General features: G+C 41.4%; 1 protein-coding gene across 4 annotated transcripts in view; it reads right to left on the bottom strand.

The window, feature by feature from the left end:
• Positions 1–741: 741 nt before the first annotated feature.
• Positions 742–18,123, bottom strand: part of SEMA6A (semaphorin 6A) — a 106,758-nt gene continuing 89,376 nt past the window's right edge. For all 4 annotated transcript variants that reach the window (XM_019516998.1, XM_019517000.1, XM_019516999.1 and 1 more), the window contains one exon: positions 742–2,695. In XM_019516998.1, the coding sequence (XP_019372543.1) occupies positions 1,506–2,695 (1,190 nt within the window). In that variant the 3' untranslated portion in view covers positions 742–1,505. The remainder of the gene's footprint in view (positions 2,696–18,123) is intronic.

Genomic DNA, 18,123 nt, shown 5'->3' on the forward strand with positions numbered 1-18,123 from the left:
GGGGGGGGGGGGAGAGGGGAATTTGCCACCCACAATATAGTGCCTATGCTGTCAACATAGCCTGGGGGTGGTTTGAGGGAAGAATTGGCACAATTAGAAAGTCAAACTGAATTGGAGGATATAGTACTTCCCTAGTTTCTTGAGGGATATGATGTCATTACAATAACCACTACATTCTTCTTTGAACTTCTTTACTCCAATTCTCCAGGGGGCTTGGAGGAGGGAAGATAAATAAATATTTGTGTTATTCAAATGGGGGTAAAGAGGTTTTACATACTACAGCTCACAAATATACACAACTGAGGGTGTAAGGCACAAATTTACATGTGGAAGAAAACAGGCTATTCACAGATGTATTCCCACGAAAAACCCGTGTGATAAGACCATAATTTATGCATGGTAACAGCCGGCTTATTAACTAGTTCACACCATTTGTGTATTTTGTTTGCCGTCTCACATGCAAGGTGAAATGAGATGGCACATCACAAGCTGGTGCCTTCACAGAAAGTATAAACTACTGACAAAGCCATGTTGATAACAATGGTGCACAAATGTGCGGCTTAAGAGTTTCTTTTTTAGTTGCATTAGAAGTTATGGACTTGGGGGATTTTTTGTTTGTTTGTTGCCTGTAATAGATCAGAGGCCCAGCCAGTGAATTAACTGACAGATTTAAATAAATATTCCCCTTTTCAGCTACAGATCAGACAGTCCAAACACAAAGTTCAGAATTCCAGCTCCAACTTATTTAACTCAGTGAATTTATTGGAAAAATAAAAGAGTTTTAATTACTCCAGTTAATGGGTTTTGCGTTAAATAGGTATAACTTTCAATGTACTGTTCTGAAGAGCTGCTCATAGGATGATATGCAGAAGTCATTTCCTTAGGAAAAACAAAAGATGAACAATAAATAATAGGAGTTATTTCGTTAACAGTCACATGTTATTCAGTAAAAGAGAAGAGTAGCAGAAATCTATGACACAGTTTTGCCCAACCTGGCATTTAACTGCTATAACCAAATGGCTGTAACACTGATGGGCATTTCACAGTACCTGCACATAGTAAACTTCTGCCATTGTTAAGTCAGAGTTAGCTTTATCAATGAATTCTTTATTTTTAAATTTTTTTGTGTTTTTTAAAATTCTTTTACTTGTTTTGCTTTTCAGAGCACTCTTTCCCAGTTCAGGAATGCACTGTGCAGTTGGGGGTGAAATGTCACAGTCATCATTCACCTGTGTGCTTTTGGCTCAATGTTTTTGTGATGTTAAGTTAGTCTTTTGAGTAAAGAACTGTTGGGTTGTGGGGGTGAGTCCTGCAGTTGCAAACCTTTAACCATGGATCATATGGCTCGGTTTAAAAAATATTCCACTTTTCCCAGAGAGCAGAATCAATGCATCCTCAGCTTAATAACAGCCTTCTTGTCAATGAGAACTAACGATGCCGTTGCAGAACACTGGCTTTAAAGGGCAAACTCTGCTTAATTGCTGTTTTCCCCCACCCCACTCTGATTATGTACATGCATCATTGGGCTTCATGGACGATGAAAGTGGGGCAAAAGAAGGTTTGGGGGGTACATCTGGTTTTAGTGAAGGTGTACGTTTCAACCCCGACCTTGTCAGCGAGTTATATGCGGTGAGACTAGGCTGCCTAGATACAGTCACAGCCTGTGCCTGAGCAGCGTGGACCTGTATAGAGTCCACTCTCTGCGGGGCAGGAGGAGGGTTGTCTCCCCTGCCAAAGCTCTGATTTCGGGAGAGGTGGGAGGAATTAGAGGAGTTAGTATTGTTTCTTTTGAGAGTCGATGTCTGGTGATTTCTCGTGAGTGAGTTCGTAGGGTAGTTCCTCTTGTAGTCCACATTATATGCGGAGGAATGCATCTCCAAGCGCTTGCTCAGGCCACTCTGAGAAAGAGAGGAGCTAGGAGGCCCAAGGGAGGCTTCCCTCTGGGGTACTTTTGGTGGCATGCTATCAAGATTTTCCACCAGGTTGACCCCATGGTTGGGGCTTTTGCTGCTGAGATGCTCCTTTATGGTTTTGTACTCAAGGGTGGCATTCTGGTCCTCCACAGCCATCTGTGCTACGTCGCTCATTTTTGGCTGATCCACATACTCATGCTGATACCCTTGCTGAGAGATTGGCAGGACCACAACACTTGGGATGTGGCTGGGAGAAGCCCTCAGAGGCAGGTCAGTTGGGATCACAGGCGAGGCCATTGGGGGGATATCTTTTGTGCAGGCATTGATGAGATTCTGGTTTCTTTCCCATTCCCTGCTTCCACGACTGGGCTTTCTCTTCTGTTGCAAGGTTGGGGTGGATTCAGGGGTTGGCAGAGCAGCCAAGTCCAGGTGGTGCTGGTCAGCTTTGATTAACATTTTGGCTGTGCTGCCGGGGGTAGCCAGTTTGCCGTTGTGCATCAGAGGTGTGAGGATAGCTTCTGGCTTTGGCTCCTTAGACTGAGTGTCTCCAAAGAGGCCACTCAACTTGGTAACACTGCTCATGGAGCCACGGCGGGAGTGCGTCAGCTCCTTCTCCTTCCTCTGCACAACAGCCACGTCTCTGCGGCGATGGTCACAGATGCAGTAAACTATGATTCCTGAGAAGACGGCCCCCATGACAAAAGCAAGAATGACTGCAATGGCCAGGAGGGTGACGGGCACCAGCTGATCATGACCTTTGAGATAACTCTCACGAATCACTCCTGAAACAAATATCACAAGGAGGTAAGTGGACAAGTAACAAAACCTTCTTATTCGACCTAGTCCATTCAGAAATGTTAACTCGGGATTTTATCTGTGAACTGTGAGGTGCTTTTTCATTGACTACCCTAAATACAGAACCATACTATACCTGCCAGCTGGATGTTGTTTTGAGCAGAGATGGGCTCAAGCTGTAGAATTCAGACCCAAGTTTGATTGATAGAAAGTTTGGGGGAGGGGGAGAGAGGGAGATGTCTACTGGGGGGGAGCTGGGGATCATTCTTTATAAAAACATTGGCAGTCAGGATCTGTCTTAGAGACCAGATTTCAGAACAGCCCCAAAATTCCAGGAGATGGAAACCTGGTCCCTTTTTTTGTCATTTTAAAGGCTCACATTAACTTTAGTAAGGCTGGGGCTCCACCCCCTATTCTTCTTCTGGATGGTGTCTAATTCTGAGACATACCACTCATGCACGTCTCCCTCCATCCTGTCTCTCGACAGGCTGATGTTATCACATGCTTTATTACCATACATTTTTGACATTGGAAAAGCTTTACATTGAAGAAACAGAAGCTTTATGCAAGTGACTGAAATGAATCCCACATGCTTTCAAGCTTCCTTCCTTGCTTTTTACTGGTGGTCTCTTTCTCATGTCTGGACTTGAACACAATGTCACAGAGTGTTCAAGTAACTTTTGGGTACAGAGGCCAACTCTCAAATCAATAGAAAGCTCCAGATTTCAAGTGCCATTGCTAATTTAATTTTAAAAAAAATTCTCTTGTTCTGGACAGGTAAATATGCTGATCTCAATGCTGAAGCTTTTGCTGCTTCAGCAGCAAGTTCACACAGTGAGGGCACCATTTTATGACACCGCACTGTGCTTGGAGATGTCGTCAGGCCCCTATGGCTTGTTGTCACAGTAGGCTTCTTCAGCAGAGCTAATCTCAGCTTAATAAAAATAATGTGAAAGCACTAGTCAATAATCTTACAGAACATTAACCAAGATATTGCATTTCTAAAGGAAGTTGCTACTTTTACTTAATCATGCACCAAGCCAGCAGGCTTTTAATAAAATACAAGCACAAATCCTTTTTTCAAAAATATCAAGTGAGGTGTTGTCACAACTGTTGGTTTATAAGTGCCAGATAAAGCAGTAAAAAACCCAATCTCTAATACCCTATACACTTCTTTGGAAAGAATGGAAATGCATTAAAAGCACCACATGCTGGAAAAATATAAAATGTGTTCTTATTAAGGAAGAGATAGTAACAGAGAAAATGTACCTCAAAGGGCCTCATGAGACTTTGTGAAGATTTACATTCTTCACGTCTTAAATCAAAATCAGCAGTTTCTGGAATAATGTCTTTTATGTGTTTGGCAGGCAGATATCAGTGGCCCATAATTAGAACCAAAAAACCCACAAAACAAAACTCACCATGCCAGCCCCTTCCCCCTAAACGAATAAAAACTAGCCAACTATGTTAAATAACATTAAAAAACTGCTGTTTTGTCATGGAGTTTTGATAAGCATCTTATTGATATACAATTTTACTTCTATAATGTATGGTTTCTGTTCTTGTTTCAAGTATAGTGTGTAAGTGGACAAGGGATATTTACATACAAGGCTTTTATTTTTAAAAAGCTAAACAGCTCTTGAAATTATAATCCCTTGTTTGTGACATCACAGTTGGTTGCCATGGAAATTATTGTGCTGTGAGAAATAGAGGATTATGATTTCATGTGGGGAATAAATAGCAGGAGCAGATGATCCTTTAAAAACAAAGCTCCTGCATTCATGTAAGTGTCCTTAGTTATAAAAGAATAAGGAAAGAAAAATTAACCCCAGGAGGTAAACAAGATAAGTAGAAGCAATCTCCAAATTAAATGATTTTCACAATCTTTCAAGAAGCTTTAGGAGGTTTATGAAGGAGCAGGTCTGGCTACACTACTCCATTAGGAGTAAATGCAGTAGAATATGGTGCTCTCGTGGAGCATAAGTTAATAACAAGAAAATTCAGAGTTATTCAGTCAAATTTCAGTCAAAAGACAAACCCATACAGAGTATTAACAAGAAGCATGGTCTAACGGTTAAAGCCTAGGACTTGGGCTCGCTCATATATGACTCTAGGCAATTGCCTTAACATCTCTGGACCTCAGCTGACTCAACTGGTATGTGAGGATGATACTTAGCTATGCCATAAGGGTGCTTTGAGCCAAAGTTAATTTGTATTTGTAGAGTTCTTTGAAAGTTTGGGCTGGAGGTCCTGTAAGGATGGTCACAAATGCGTTAGGCTGGATCTGCAAACATACTCTTAGATAAAGTAAGATAAGCAAAGAAGAGCTTTGGACATAATGTCATGTTAATGGAATAGACTGATTTTCATCCTACGTCTAATCCAACTGGCTTTAATTACCTGAGTATTCCCAACAACTTCAACTTTAATCATATGATTAGAACTAGACAGGATTTGGCCCAGATTAAATGAATTTCAGAGCATGGGTAAAATAGGATAAATAAAAAATACTTACTATGATCTGAATGATCTGTGTCTTGTTACGTGAAAGGAGTGGATAATCTCAAATCATTAGCAAAGTATTAGCATCATTAGTGGCAGTCTCAATAGTGAATTGGCCTGTGATCTAGCCTACCTCTTTGTATTAAGCTACAGTTGCCCTGAAAGTACACTGATGGGACAGCCTGAGGAATCTTGTCTTGCTGCTGCCCATGCTTTATTTGTGCTATGGTTATATGCAGGACAGCAGTGGCCAGTCTTCTGAGAAACATTTCATGAACACTGATTACTCAAAACAAGGGGTAGATATGTAGAACCTAGACTTTTGAAAGTCAAATAAAATCTGGAGTATACAATGTATTTAAATAATCAAATCTTTATCTTTAAAGAAACAGCAGGTAAATCGTAATAAGCCTATCATTATTCAGAAGCCCATCTTGAGTATATGTACTGCATGAAATCATAGTAACACACAGCATGTTGGATGACTTAATTAATTATTGCGGGTAGGGGGGTTGAAACCAGATTATAATCAGTTATAGACATAGATTTTACTATGATGATTTTATAATACATAGTAAAATAATAAGATATACTTATACAAACATGTCTTTGCAATTTTAAATTACCTATCTTGTAATTCCTTGGTTGTACTTCCATGTTTCAGATAAGAAATTTGCACTGTTTATTTCATTTTATGTCATTTTAGTGTATTAGAAGGATTTTTTATAACTCAATCATATCTTTAGGTAAATTTGAAAGATTGTCGTATGAACATTTTCCTTTTATTTGCATAAAATATGTGAAGGTAAATCTTCACAAATCATAACAGAACACTCCTTAGAAACATTATTTTAAATGTGATATTGATTAAATGTGTGCAAATGAATTTGAGGAGAAGAACTTGTACAGACAGTGGTGGAAAATCTCAAAATCTTCAGAGGACTGAACTTGTGGGGAGTTGCACCTCTGTGGACCAGATCCTCTGTGTAACTAATGTCAATATACTGATACTTATCAATCCTCTTGAAATCCTCAGCTAGGACCAGCTGTCTTTCTCCCTAAACATCACTCTACTCTCAAAAATCTTTGCAGCTTCATATTTAATACACTATCATAGAATCATAGAATCATAGAAGTAGGGTTGGAAGGGACCTTATAGATCTTCAAGTCTGACCCCCTGCCAGGGCAGGAGAAAAACTGGGCTCAAATGATCCCAGCTAGGTAGGCATCAAGCCTCCTCTTAAAGACCCCCAGGGTAGGAGCCAGCACCACTTCCCTTGGCTATCAACTAGTCATCTGATACGTTGCCCCTTGTGCTGATTGTTCTGGTTCCTGGAGATAAGTAAATAACTTATTCTGTTCTTCTCCACTTCTCCCTATTCAGTGCAGCTTATTTCATTACCCCAGAGTAGCTGTATCAAGGATCCATTTTTTCTGGGACTGCTAATCTCACCATTTTAAAAAGTGATTCTGTCTTCCCTCAGGGTTTACGTCCAGTAGTTTATAAGACTGTTAAATTGCAAAGCATGTGCAAGATAATCTCTCTCTCTTAAAATTACTTATCTAATGGGAAAGTGGAATGGGCCCCTTTAATCCTCATTACAGGAGGGGGGTGGGTAAAGCCTTTCAGAAGAAAGGCTGGAGGCCACCCCCATTTGAGAAATATAAGGAAAGGTCCTAGCAGCAAGAGGCAGAATAACTTGGACCAGGGAGAAGGACAGAGCTTCTGCTGGAGGAAGACAGACTGAGGGGAAGTGACTGTGGGTAAGCCTTGGGGGAAAATGGAGTGAAGCCTAATAGTAGAGACCTACTGAAATCATGGTGGAAATGGGCTGCACAGCAGCTCCTTTAATCTTGCAGTTTCCCCCATGTGCCCCCTTCCCCAGTTGCTGGTTGGCTGAGGGGCCCTGGTGGCCCTGTTCTTTGTTGCTGACCAGCCAGGAGGCAAAAATGGTGCCAAAAACCATGGTTTTTGCCTCCTTGCTGATCAGGAGCGAGCAGTGGAGCCCCTCTGCCAATTGGCAAGGGGGCATGTGGGGAAAACTGCAAGATTAAAGAAGCTGTGATGCCATGCACTTCTGCTATGATTTCAGTAGTTCCCTACTAATACACAGCAAGAATGGCCAGCTGGCCCCATCCACAAGGATTAAGAAGTATGGAAAGGAGGGGACTGGGCCAGGGGAAAAAACTGTAGGACTACCAGGCAGGAATGAGTCCAATAGAAGTAAACAATGAGACTGAATGGACACTAATCAGAAAGGCTGAACAAAGGAAACAGGATACTGAGAGGCTCAGTAAAATCTCATGCCCTGTCAATTGGACCTTCTTTCCCTTCAGAAGACCTGCACACTGAATAGGAACAAAACATTGCAGGTGAGATGAACAGGGACACCTGTAGAGAAGGGAAGGCTACAGTGGTGCACTGTTGCACTTGGAGCAGGGAAAAGGTGCAAGTGGCTGCAGAGAGGATCTCACATGCCTCAGGATTTATTATCCCACTGGTGCATAAATAATGAGGAAATCCCAGAGTGGTTTTAAAACATCCAGATATGAGATCTGCAAGTCCAGCAGTGGTATAATTTGGTCCTGTCACGCTTAAGTAAGGTAGCTGTTTGTATGTGGAAGAGGGGATCAAATGTTGGGATCCATGCCTGCCCCCAGCAGAACCTGACACAATGGGTGTTGACAGGCATAGCTTGGCCATGTTCTAACTCATGGTGCTTTATAGAAACCACCATGAGTTAGAGCCCCCCTGACCCAACAGAGCCCGCTTGCCTGTTGGATCAGGGCAAGAGGGCTGGATCCTGCCTGCACTGGTCCTGGCCAACAGGCAGGGGTTCTCCAGAAGCCTCCAAGGAGGCTGCTGAACTGCCCCTTTCCCCAGCTGCCCCCCCCAGACCTGCCAGCTGGGGCTGGCCATGTTTGCTGCCTGGCTAGAGCTGGAGGGAGTGGGGGGGTGGAACACCCCCTCTCCCCCCGTGCTGCCCCCCCCCCGGCAGGTATTGGGGGGAACTGGGCCAGGCGGGCCCATGAGGCAAGGGGGTTCCATTCCACCCTCTCTTCTCCCCTCCCCTCTCCACCCCACCTCCCCCCCAGTTCAGACTGGGCAAGCTGGCAGATTGTGCTGCTCCTTTCCCTCTCTCTGCCCAGCCTGAACTTGAGGAGGAGGGTGGAATAGAGCCCCCTTGCCCAGACCAGCTCTATCCCAGTACTCCAGCTGGGATAGGTTGGGGGCGTAGGCTCTATTACCCCCTCTTCCAGATAGAGCTAGGCAGCAAACCCTAGCTGGTGGCTTGGTGGTACTCCCTCTCTCCCCTCTCCTCTCACTGACAGCCCTGGTGGCTGGGCTAGGCTGCATCAGCACGGGCCGCCACGCACGAAAAATTAACCCTAGGGAGCACAAGTTCCCTAAGGCACTCTTAAGCAGAGCGCTTTCATTTAATACCTCATTTGAGGAGGGTTCATTTTTCATGCGATCAGCCATTTTAAAAGCCCTCTGTAGCCATTCATATGTGTCATGGCATGGCTACAGAGTGCTTTCAGGGGCCTGATTGCGCGAAAAAATGTAACTTATGTAAGCACCCACTATGGTACAATGGCAAAGGGTTGGTGGTCAGTGGGGTCCTTAACAAAAAATGTCTCAAAAATTTCCTAAATTTCAGACCTGACACAAACTAGTGCTAGGATAATTCTCCAAAGTGGAACAGATGGTAGTTTTTTCAAGGAGGATAGTCAGGAAAAAAAGAGGAGATATCATTTTGCATATCAAGAATATATATAACTTGCTGTTAAGTCTGGCAAGAGGGGAGAAGCAGGCTTATTGAATGTCTCCAGAAAAGATGAAACAGAAAAAGAACAGGGACAATGCCATAATAGGGGATTACTATGGACTATTTGATCAGAAGGAGGAGACAGACGAGACACTTTTTTGAACAGCTAACAGAAGTATCCAGAGGACAGAATATAGTATAATGAGGGATTTCTATTATCATCTGTCAGAAGAGTAATATGGCAGTCCCCAGCATAGTCTGAATACTAACTTGGATGGAGGAAGTTACTAGAGAAGCTGCGCTCTTAGACTTGATTGTGAACGAGAGAATCTGAATCTGGAAGACAGTTGGGTTGGAAGTGATTACAAGACAATAGAATTCACGACTCTAAGGGCAGGAAGGGAGTGCGGATGGCAGAATAAAGACAATGGACTTAAAAAAGCAGACTACAACAAACTTAGGGAATTCAGAGGTACGGTGTCTCTTGGGAAGATATTCTAAGGGAAAAAGGTATGCAGGAGACCTGGCAGTTATTGAAACAGAGCATATTAAAAGTAAAATATAAAGTTATTCCAACATGGAGAAAAGATACGGAGATAGCAAGAGATCAATATGGCTAAATCCAGACCTCTTTCAACTTGAAAATCAAAAAAGAATCAGAATAATAGAAACAAGCACACATGATTTGGAACGAGCAAAAAGGAACAGTCAGAGACTATCAGGATAACAGAAGAAAAGGCTAAAGTTAAGTTACAACTAGGTTAGCAAGAATCATAAAAGACCAAAAGAAATGATTCTAAAATGTACTGAAAATAAGTGTAAGGCAAAAGAGAGGTTAGGTCCATTACATAATCAGGAAGGAGAGCAAAAATGGATGATGCAGAAAAAATGGAAGTCTTTAATACCATTTTTGCCTCAGTCTTTACAAAAAAGGTTAAGTGTGATCTGATACAAAATTATTTTTAATAAAGAGAAAGAAGAACAAGAACAGAAGAGTTTCAAGTATTTAGATAATTTTGATATATGCTAGTTACCAGGCTCTGAAGTTGCCAGACTTAACAGACTAACTAAAGCAATCCCTAAATTGTTACTGATTATCTTTGAGAATTCAGGCAGAGCAGGTAGGGTTCAAGGAGAGTGCATAAGGACAACTATAATATCTGTCTTTGAAAAGGGGAACATGGGAATGACCTGGGAAATTGAAGACTAGCCTTGGAAAGTTACACAGTCACATGACTAAAAAAAAATCAATTTATAAGCATGGAAAGGATAAGATGAAGACATAAGCAGCCAATGCCACTAGGCAAGAATAAATTATATCAAACCAATCTATTCTTTGACAGTCTGTCTGGCCTAGTGGTAAAGGGGAAGCAGTAGGAGTGATATATCTTGGCTATAGTAAGGCTTTTGACATTTCATTGTCCCACAAAGCTTTCATAAGCAACTGGTTGAAAAGCTATTGTCAGAGTGGTTTGAAATAGTTTGCTGTCTAATTGGGAAGACATTGCAAGTGGGTTCTTGTAGGACCTGTCTCGGGCCTGATTCTGTTCAATATATTAATTCATAAAGTGGATGCAGGAAAAGCGAGTACAATCTACATAAAATCTGCAGATGACATCAAGGTAGAAGGAGCTGTAAGTATTTTAGAGGAGAGGGGCAAAATTCAAAATGCCTTTGATAAATTAGAGAAACTGTCCAAAATGCCAAGAAGAAATTTGGTAAGAAGAGTGCAAAGTCCTATACTATGGAAGAGGAAATGAAAAGTACAATTACAAAATGGGAAATAATTGCATAGGCAGTAGTACTACACAAAAGATTTGTGGGTTGCAATGGAGCATTAATTGAAGAGGAGCAAATGATGTGATGCTCTTGAAGGAAAGGAAATACTGCATAACTTTGGACTGTATAAACAGAAGTCCTATATGCAAGGCACAAGAAGAGATTATTCCCCTATATTTGGTGTTAGTAATGCCTAACCTGGAATACCTTGTCCAGTTTTGGGCACCGCACTTTAAGAACAAGGTAGACAAATTAGGAAAAGTACAAAGGACAGCATGTTTTTTAAACCTCTTATTCTTGTTGAACCATTCAGAAAGCTTGAAGGAATAGGATTTGTTTAGTCCAGTGGTTTTCAAACTGGAATATACCTACCACGGGGGCATACAGTGCTTTGGTAAGGGGGATGTGCCTAAATTTTAATAATGGCAGTGGAGCTTCTGATTGGTTAATGAGCAGTGAGTAATATCATTGTTGTGTGTTATGTCAGTGTTGCCACTCTTCCTAAGGAATGAATGTGCAGAGATGTGTGGTGCAGGGGAAGGGAGGGTTCGAGTAGTTATATTTGGCATGTAAAGGGGGATGTGGCCAAAAAGTTTGAAAACCGCTGGTTTAGTCTATAAAAGAGAAGATTGAAGGCAGATGTGGTAAGTCTTCTAATGTATAAATAGTTGTTACAAAGACAGGACATTTTTACATGGGTTCCTGATGTGGTGCCAGGAGCTTTTAATTAGCGAGCTGTGCTAATTAAAAGCATCCACGTGTCACCTGTATCAGTAACACAGCGCACCCCTGCACTGAGAAAATGGTGGCAGGGCACTTTGATCTAAAGCACATCAAACATGTTTTATTTTAAAGTGCACTGCTGCCATTTTCTCAGGGTGGAGATGCTCTTTGCCGCTGATACACGTTTTGCACAGGGCTGCCCGAGCAGGTCAATTAACATGCTCTGGCAGACTCAATTGAGTCTGCTCCGACACATTGGAAAGCAGGCTCCTCACATGTGTGTAAGTGCCCACAATGACCAGCGGTTCTCCATGTCCATAGTGGACAGGATAAGAAGTAGTTAGGTTAATCTGCAGCAAAAAGATTTGCATTATATATTAGGCAAAAAACTTTCTAGCTATAAGAACACTTAAACGATGGAATAAGCTATGTAGAGAGGTGTGGGCATCTTCTTCACTGGAACTTTTAAGAATAGACGAAACTCACATTTAGCCCACCTTAAAGCAAGGGGAAGGACTGTATGACTTCTTATAGTCCATTCCAGTCCTACGTCTTCATGATTTCTAAGAAGGATGGAAAACTAACTGGGCATGTCTACAAGTTCATTTACGCTGGCCTAAATTTACTGCATAGTAAGTTATTGCGCAGTAAGCAGAAACAGGCCGGTGTCTACACATGCAGGCATTAAAGCACATTAACACTGTGTAGAATGACTTGGGACTAAAGTAGTCCCAAGTCAGTCCACACACACAGTGTTACTGTGCAGTAAGGCGCCTACACGTGTGTTACTGTGCAGTAGCTAATTAGGCATAAATTTGATACCTACATGATGTGTAGGTCACCTTATTTACTACACAGTACAGCATGTGTAGATGCAGACCCATACTGATCAGTAATTTCAGTTACTGTGCAGTAAATGCGCATGTATAGATATACCCATTCTTATCTGTAATACTTACTTATACTCATGTCCAATATTAAAAGATAGTTGTATTATGTGAATTTGTATTCTATAAGCTGTGTCTTTTGAAGCTCAGTTAACAATTCCTACATCCTACAAAGGAACCTCTAAGGTGATTCCTCTCATCCCTCCGCCACCCAAACCTGTGCTTATGGATCTTAATCCAAGATCCACTGGAATCAGTGAAAACATCCCAAGGGTATAATCAGTAGCATTCATCAGATTGCGCAAGTGTGATGTACTAAAAAAACAAAACTATCTCATCACTTTGAACAAGGAAGACCTGAGCAGTATTATAAAATAAAAGGATTTTCCCAGTTTTTTCTGGCTATCAGCTCACTGGCTTTCTTCTTTTTGTGCTGTTATGATATGATGGATGTATTTGTCTCCATAGTGAAGTGATTAATAGGCATCTGTAGAGAACAGACCCAATGCCCAGAGACCCAACAAAAAGTCTCTGTATCGTTTTTATCACTTGCTGTCTAAAAGAAAAAAAAAATCTCCTATGTACAAGCCTGAGTTTGTTTGTCTCTTCTGTGATCACAGATAGAAATGGCAAAACATCAAAAAAGCCCTGGAGTAAGATTCCTCTAAAAATAGATTCTGGAGTATGTTTTCTGGTGAAGGCAAGTCAAAATTTCAGTGTAAAATCATCACAACTATTGTAGGCAAAGAAAACTCAACAAGCCTACTTTCTGGTTTAAATACCTTATTACAAGTAAATGTCAGAAGTGCAATAGGTTAAATTCTTCCTTCATTTAGTTATGTACTAGCCAAGGGAAGACAATGAGGAAGACAAAGCGTCAAAGAAGGCAAAATCTGGTTCGGTAATTATAATTCCATATATATTGATAACCTAGTTGCCTGTGACTAAAAAAGCATTTTCATTTCAATATCACTATTAGCTACAGTATATATAAAACTAGACATGATTTATAGTTCTCAAAGGTGCACTATGGACACCATGGACAATCAGGATGACCATACCAAAGATGGAACAAGAGTACTATGTGATTATCTCAGCAGGTTGCTGTCGTCATTTTGTTTTTCAATGTAATGTGGACCAGATGTTAAAGTACTGGTAATAAACCTAAATGATGGCACATATGAAAATGAAACATAGAGATGGTAAATGAAGAATGACATTTTGGCAGGTCTGAAGAGGAAACTACTAACTAGATATAAAGTTTCAATGACTAAATGTATCATAGCAGGGAGGTAGTCAATGAGTTATACATGCTGGGAATGTGACTGCTTGCTTGAGCTCACATCTTTACATGAACAGAAATCAGACTACTTCCCCTTCCAGCATCTTGAGAATCACCTGAAAACATATTTGAGAGCCAGTCACAGCCGTAATAGGGAACAGTGAATCTGAACAGCAATTTATTCATTTATATATTTTTTGTATTTTACTTTTGGGGGGGGAATCAGGTTTTCCTTTGCCATTTGTGTATTTCTCCCTACATTAGGCTTATTATTAGTGCTGGCAGTGGTGGTTTAGGCTTGTTTTGAATCTCTGTATTTACAGGCTTTAGAATATCTTTTCTAAAAGCTACCAAATTGGTTTCCCTTACATGTCTCTAGTACTATGTTTACATGCAGTCACATACAAATAAAGACTATTTGAGACCTGGAATGCACCTGCAGGAGTTTTCAAGCTTTCCCCCCTCTCTTTTCTAAATATATGAAGAAAAAAAAAAAGAATCAGCTGAAGTTAGCCTGGACACCCAAATCTGGGCAGATAGCATCTCTGAGAGTAACCAAGTTGTCCTATGTATTTTTTATAGCCTCATCTAACTACTCTGCTTGAAGGACACTTGTTCGTGAAACCCACAATTTCATCTCAGTGTCAGTCATCTGATGCCCTCCACTTTAGAAGTCTCTCTTCATGGAGACTAGTAGGAACACAAAAACATTACAAGTGCCATATTGGGTCACATCCTGTCTCTGACAGTTGTAGGAGTGGATGTTTTAGAGCAGAGGCGCTCAATTTTTGGCCCCACAGCTTGGATTTGGGCTGGTCCACACACCAGGATCAGGCCCTCCATGACATGATTGTGTCTCCTCTGCTGCCCAGCTCATCCCTGCACAACTGTACTATTTCACAGCCCTGTGCTACCCCACTCAACTCCACACTCCCCCACTTGGCCCTGATTGGCTTTGTGCGGCCCTGTGCTGCCCTGATCAGCCTCACACTGTGACAGGGCAGCACAGGGCCAGTGACATTTGTGCCACCCTGATCACCCCACTGCACTCAATCTAGCTCAGAGCCATGACATCTGCTTTGTGTGGCTCCCCCAGGTCTGGAAATCTGACAGCAGGGGAGCTGCAGTTGGGTTCCACGCTCCCTTGGTGCCAAATGTTCAGACCTGTGGGGAGACCCATGGGCTGGATGACATGGTTTTGCAGGCCAGAGGTTGAACACACCTATTTTTAGAGGGAGAGCATTGAACTGGATATATCTAGGGTGATCTATTCCTTATTAATTAGCCTCTCTGACAGTTACCATTAGTGGTTTAAAGATGCCACAGGAAACATCTCCAACTGTTCTGTTCAACTACTAATAGCTCTATCATCCATGAATTTCTCTAGTCCCTTTTTGAACTGCTGTGAAGGGAAATATATTTGAAAACTTAAAAAAATCCAGTTACAACATGCCTTTAATAACAACTTTGAAGAGGTCAAGCTAGTGGTCTTTTCAGGTGTTTGCATTCCTTTTTTAAATTTAATTCCTCTCATTCAGATAAATTATCCATCACCCCTTCTGATGAATGACTTTCAGAGTGTGATTCACCACAAACAGGCAAGCAATCATGTGCTACAAGAAGAGTAGATGCACAAGCATGTTTTTGCTTATAATTAGAAGTGGAAATACCAGGCATCACATTTTTTCTAAGCAAAGATGAGGCTCATATGTTACAAAAACCTCTCCACTGTGAGAGTCCCAGAGGTCTCAACTGAGAGACCAGTAAAAAAAATATTTAAGAGGAATTTCACACTGAAGTCCTTAATTCACTGCCAAGCGTGCTGTCCCATTTTATTGTGTGTTATGTGTAGTAGCCATATAAATCCTAAAGCAAAGCTAATCTTTGGGCTGCACAATGCTGAAGATCTTGCACTAAGGATAAACATTTGCATTTTTCAAAATTCAGGTCTCTCTGAAAAGGGCTGTAATGTAGTTATGAATTAAGGGCCTTATCCAGCTGGTCTTGTTCAGGTAAATCTCCAGCTGAAGTTAAGGGGAGGTGTGCCTAAGTAAGGACTGCACCACTGTACTGTACAAGTACTTAAATAATTGGTTTTGCAAACAATTTCATCATAAATGAACTAATTTTTTTAATATGCAAAGATGATATTAGATTCAAAGTTGATATTCCATTGGTTCTATTATTTACAAGTGAGAGATGTTCTGGCTCTGAGTTACACTGAAGGTCAGAGCCAAGGTTGGTCCATACACTAGAGCTGCCTGACACCAATGCTCCTGTTGGTAACTGGTATCCAGCGGCTGTTCCTTTTTACCTTTACTGATTTCACTCTCTTGCCTCTTACTTACTCTCACCTCTCCCCCTTTGCAGTGAGCCAGGATAATTTTAGATGTGAATGTGTGAAGAGGGAAAAGGCATACCCAGTGTGTTCCTGATGAAAAATAAAAACATGGGAACTTGCAATAGTTAAAGCAAGATGTGTAAAATCCAAATGCCATGGAAAATTAATTCCTTTGTAGCTTGTTCTCAGCAGAGATAAATTTTATACCACTTTGCATCTTAAAATATAAGCCTTCTTTAAAGTCTGATATATTTCCTGTAGTGACGTAAAGAATCTCTGCGCACATTTGAGGACCTTTCTCCTATGCCTGGGATGAGCTTAAATATATCCAGCTGCTCTTTATTAGTTTACTTCAGGGGATCTTCTCACAGCTGGGTTGAACTAGATTTACATATGCTTGTGTGAATATGCATGATTTCAAGACTCCAGAGTAGTGGTAGGAGCCTGCAGTGTGCATCTCTCCTCTCTGCCTTTCCCATTTCACTGCATGTTACTCCTCTGATGGCACAGAACAAATGGAGCTTTTCTTCCTGTGTGAAAGCAGCAGTGGGCATTATGTATTCTGGGTAGCCCAGTGCCTCTCCTGAGGCAGTTTTTTATGTACAGTGTCAAGAAAAGAGAAGCTGTCATTGAGAAATTCTCCAGTGCTCTTTCTCTTTCCATTTCTTTCTCCATTCTGAACTATGGCCTCTGTGTGGCAGGGAAAAGTCAAGTTTGCTGAATGTCAATATAAGCAGGTATGCTTAGCAATATGACACTGGGAGTTTCTCTGACAAGTAGCCTTGAGGAAGAAGTGAGGATAATTTTCCATCATTGGGTGTGTGACCCAAAAACATATATTGGATTCCTTATCAGCTCCAATCCGCTTTGAAGACAAAAATGTAAATGATATTTTTAAGCTACTCATGTGAATGAGCAAGGCACAGCTGAACTCATTAATGAACCATCTATTAAATATCCTAGATGTTTAATTAATACAACTAGGTTTGATATATCATATCCTCTGAGGTCCTTGAAAAGTGCTATTAAGCTGTCAAGGAACTAAATGACCTGTTCTACATCCTCTGATCATGCAAATGTCCCTATGTGCATGAGGAGGGTCCTCCTTTCTCAGTAGGTAGGTGACTTGTAAGCCGTACAGGTTCAGACCCTAATTTAACTTTGCTCTTGGGCAGAGAAAGAGGAAAGAAAGCACTGCTTGCAATTTCTGTGATTTTTCTTTCATTCAAAGCACTATTTTGTTATGTGTTTTACGATAGAAAGCGAACAAGATTGTTGAATATCCACTTTCTATACTAACACACAATAGATTTAGTCTAAAGCCTTTGATTTATGGATAAAAACATATGTTCCTACATTCTGCATAAGCAAGGACTTGGATCTACATCTTTTAGAAATATCCACAAAGACTGAGGTAGCAGGAAGGGGGAAGAAAATTGCTTTTGCATAGATGATAGTAGGTTTGTTATTTTTTCTTATTGCACCTCTAATTTATCAGAACATTGAATTTAAGGCAAATGAATCATTTTGAATTTGAGGCAATGGCTTAAATGTCTCACATAGAGAGAACAATTATATCTATACTTCCATTCTCTCCCCACTTTCCTTTCACTGAACGAAATAAAAGACCAGGGGCCAAATTTTTCTCTTTGGCCATGAACACATTCTCCTAGGTCACTTACTTTGGTTTTGTAACCTGACGTAAATTATACCGGACTTGAGACCAGATGGATGCCTGTGCAAAATGGCTAGTATTCACTTTGGATTCAGATTTGGCTGATTTGGAAAACAGTGATTCGATCCAGTAATTCGAATCACTGTCCCGGATCGATTTGGCTGCCGTCGAATAGGCTGAATCTCCGAATCAAACAGGCCCCATCCCCCGCCTGCTCTTCCAGGTCCATCAACAGCTGCCTTGCCGGGGCCCAGTGTCCCAGTGCTTTAAAAAAAAAACAAAAAACCCAGCACTCGCTGGCTTCTGCCAGGCAGGGGAGCAATCCCTGCTACCCCCCACTGCCCTGTGCTGCATGGGGGTGCGGGGTCTCTACCATGAGTCCCCAAACATCCCAACGGCTGCTGCAACAGCTGGCGAGTATGGGGTTTCTTTTTCTTTTAAAGAGCTGGGATGCTG

Source organism: Gavialis gangeticus, unplaced genomic scaffold, assembly GCF_001723915.1.
Source record: "Gavialis gangeticus isolate Ggan-Ray unplaced genomic scaffold, GavGan_comp1, whole genome shotgun sequence".
NCBI lineage: Eukaryota > Metazoa > Chordata > Crocodylia > Gavialidae > Gavialis > Gavialis gangeticus.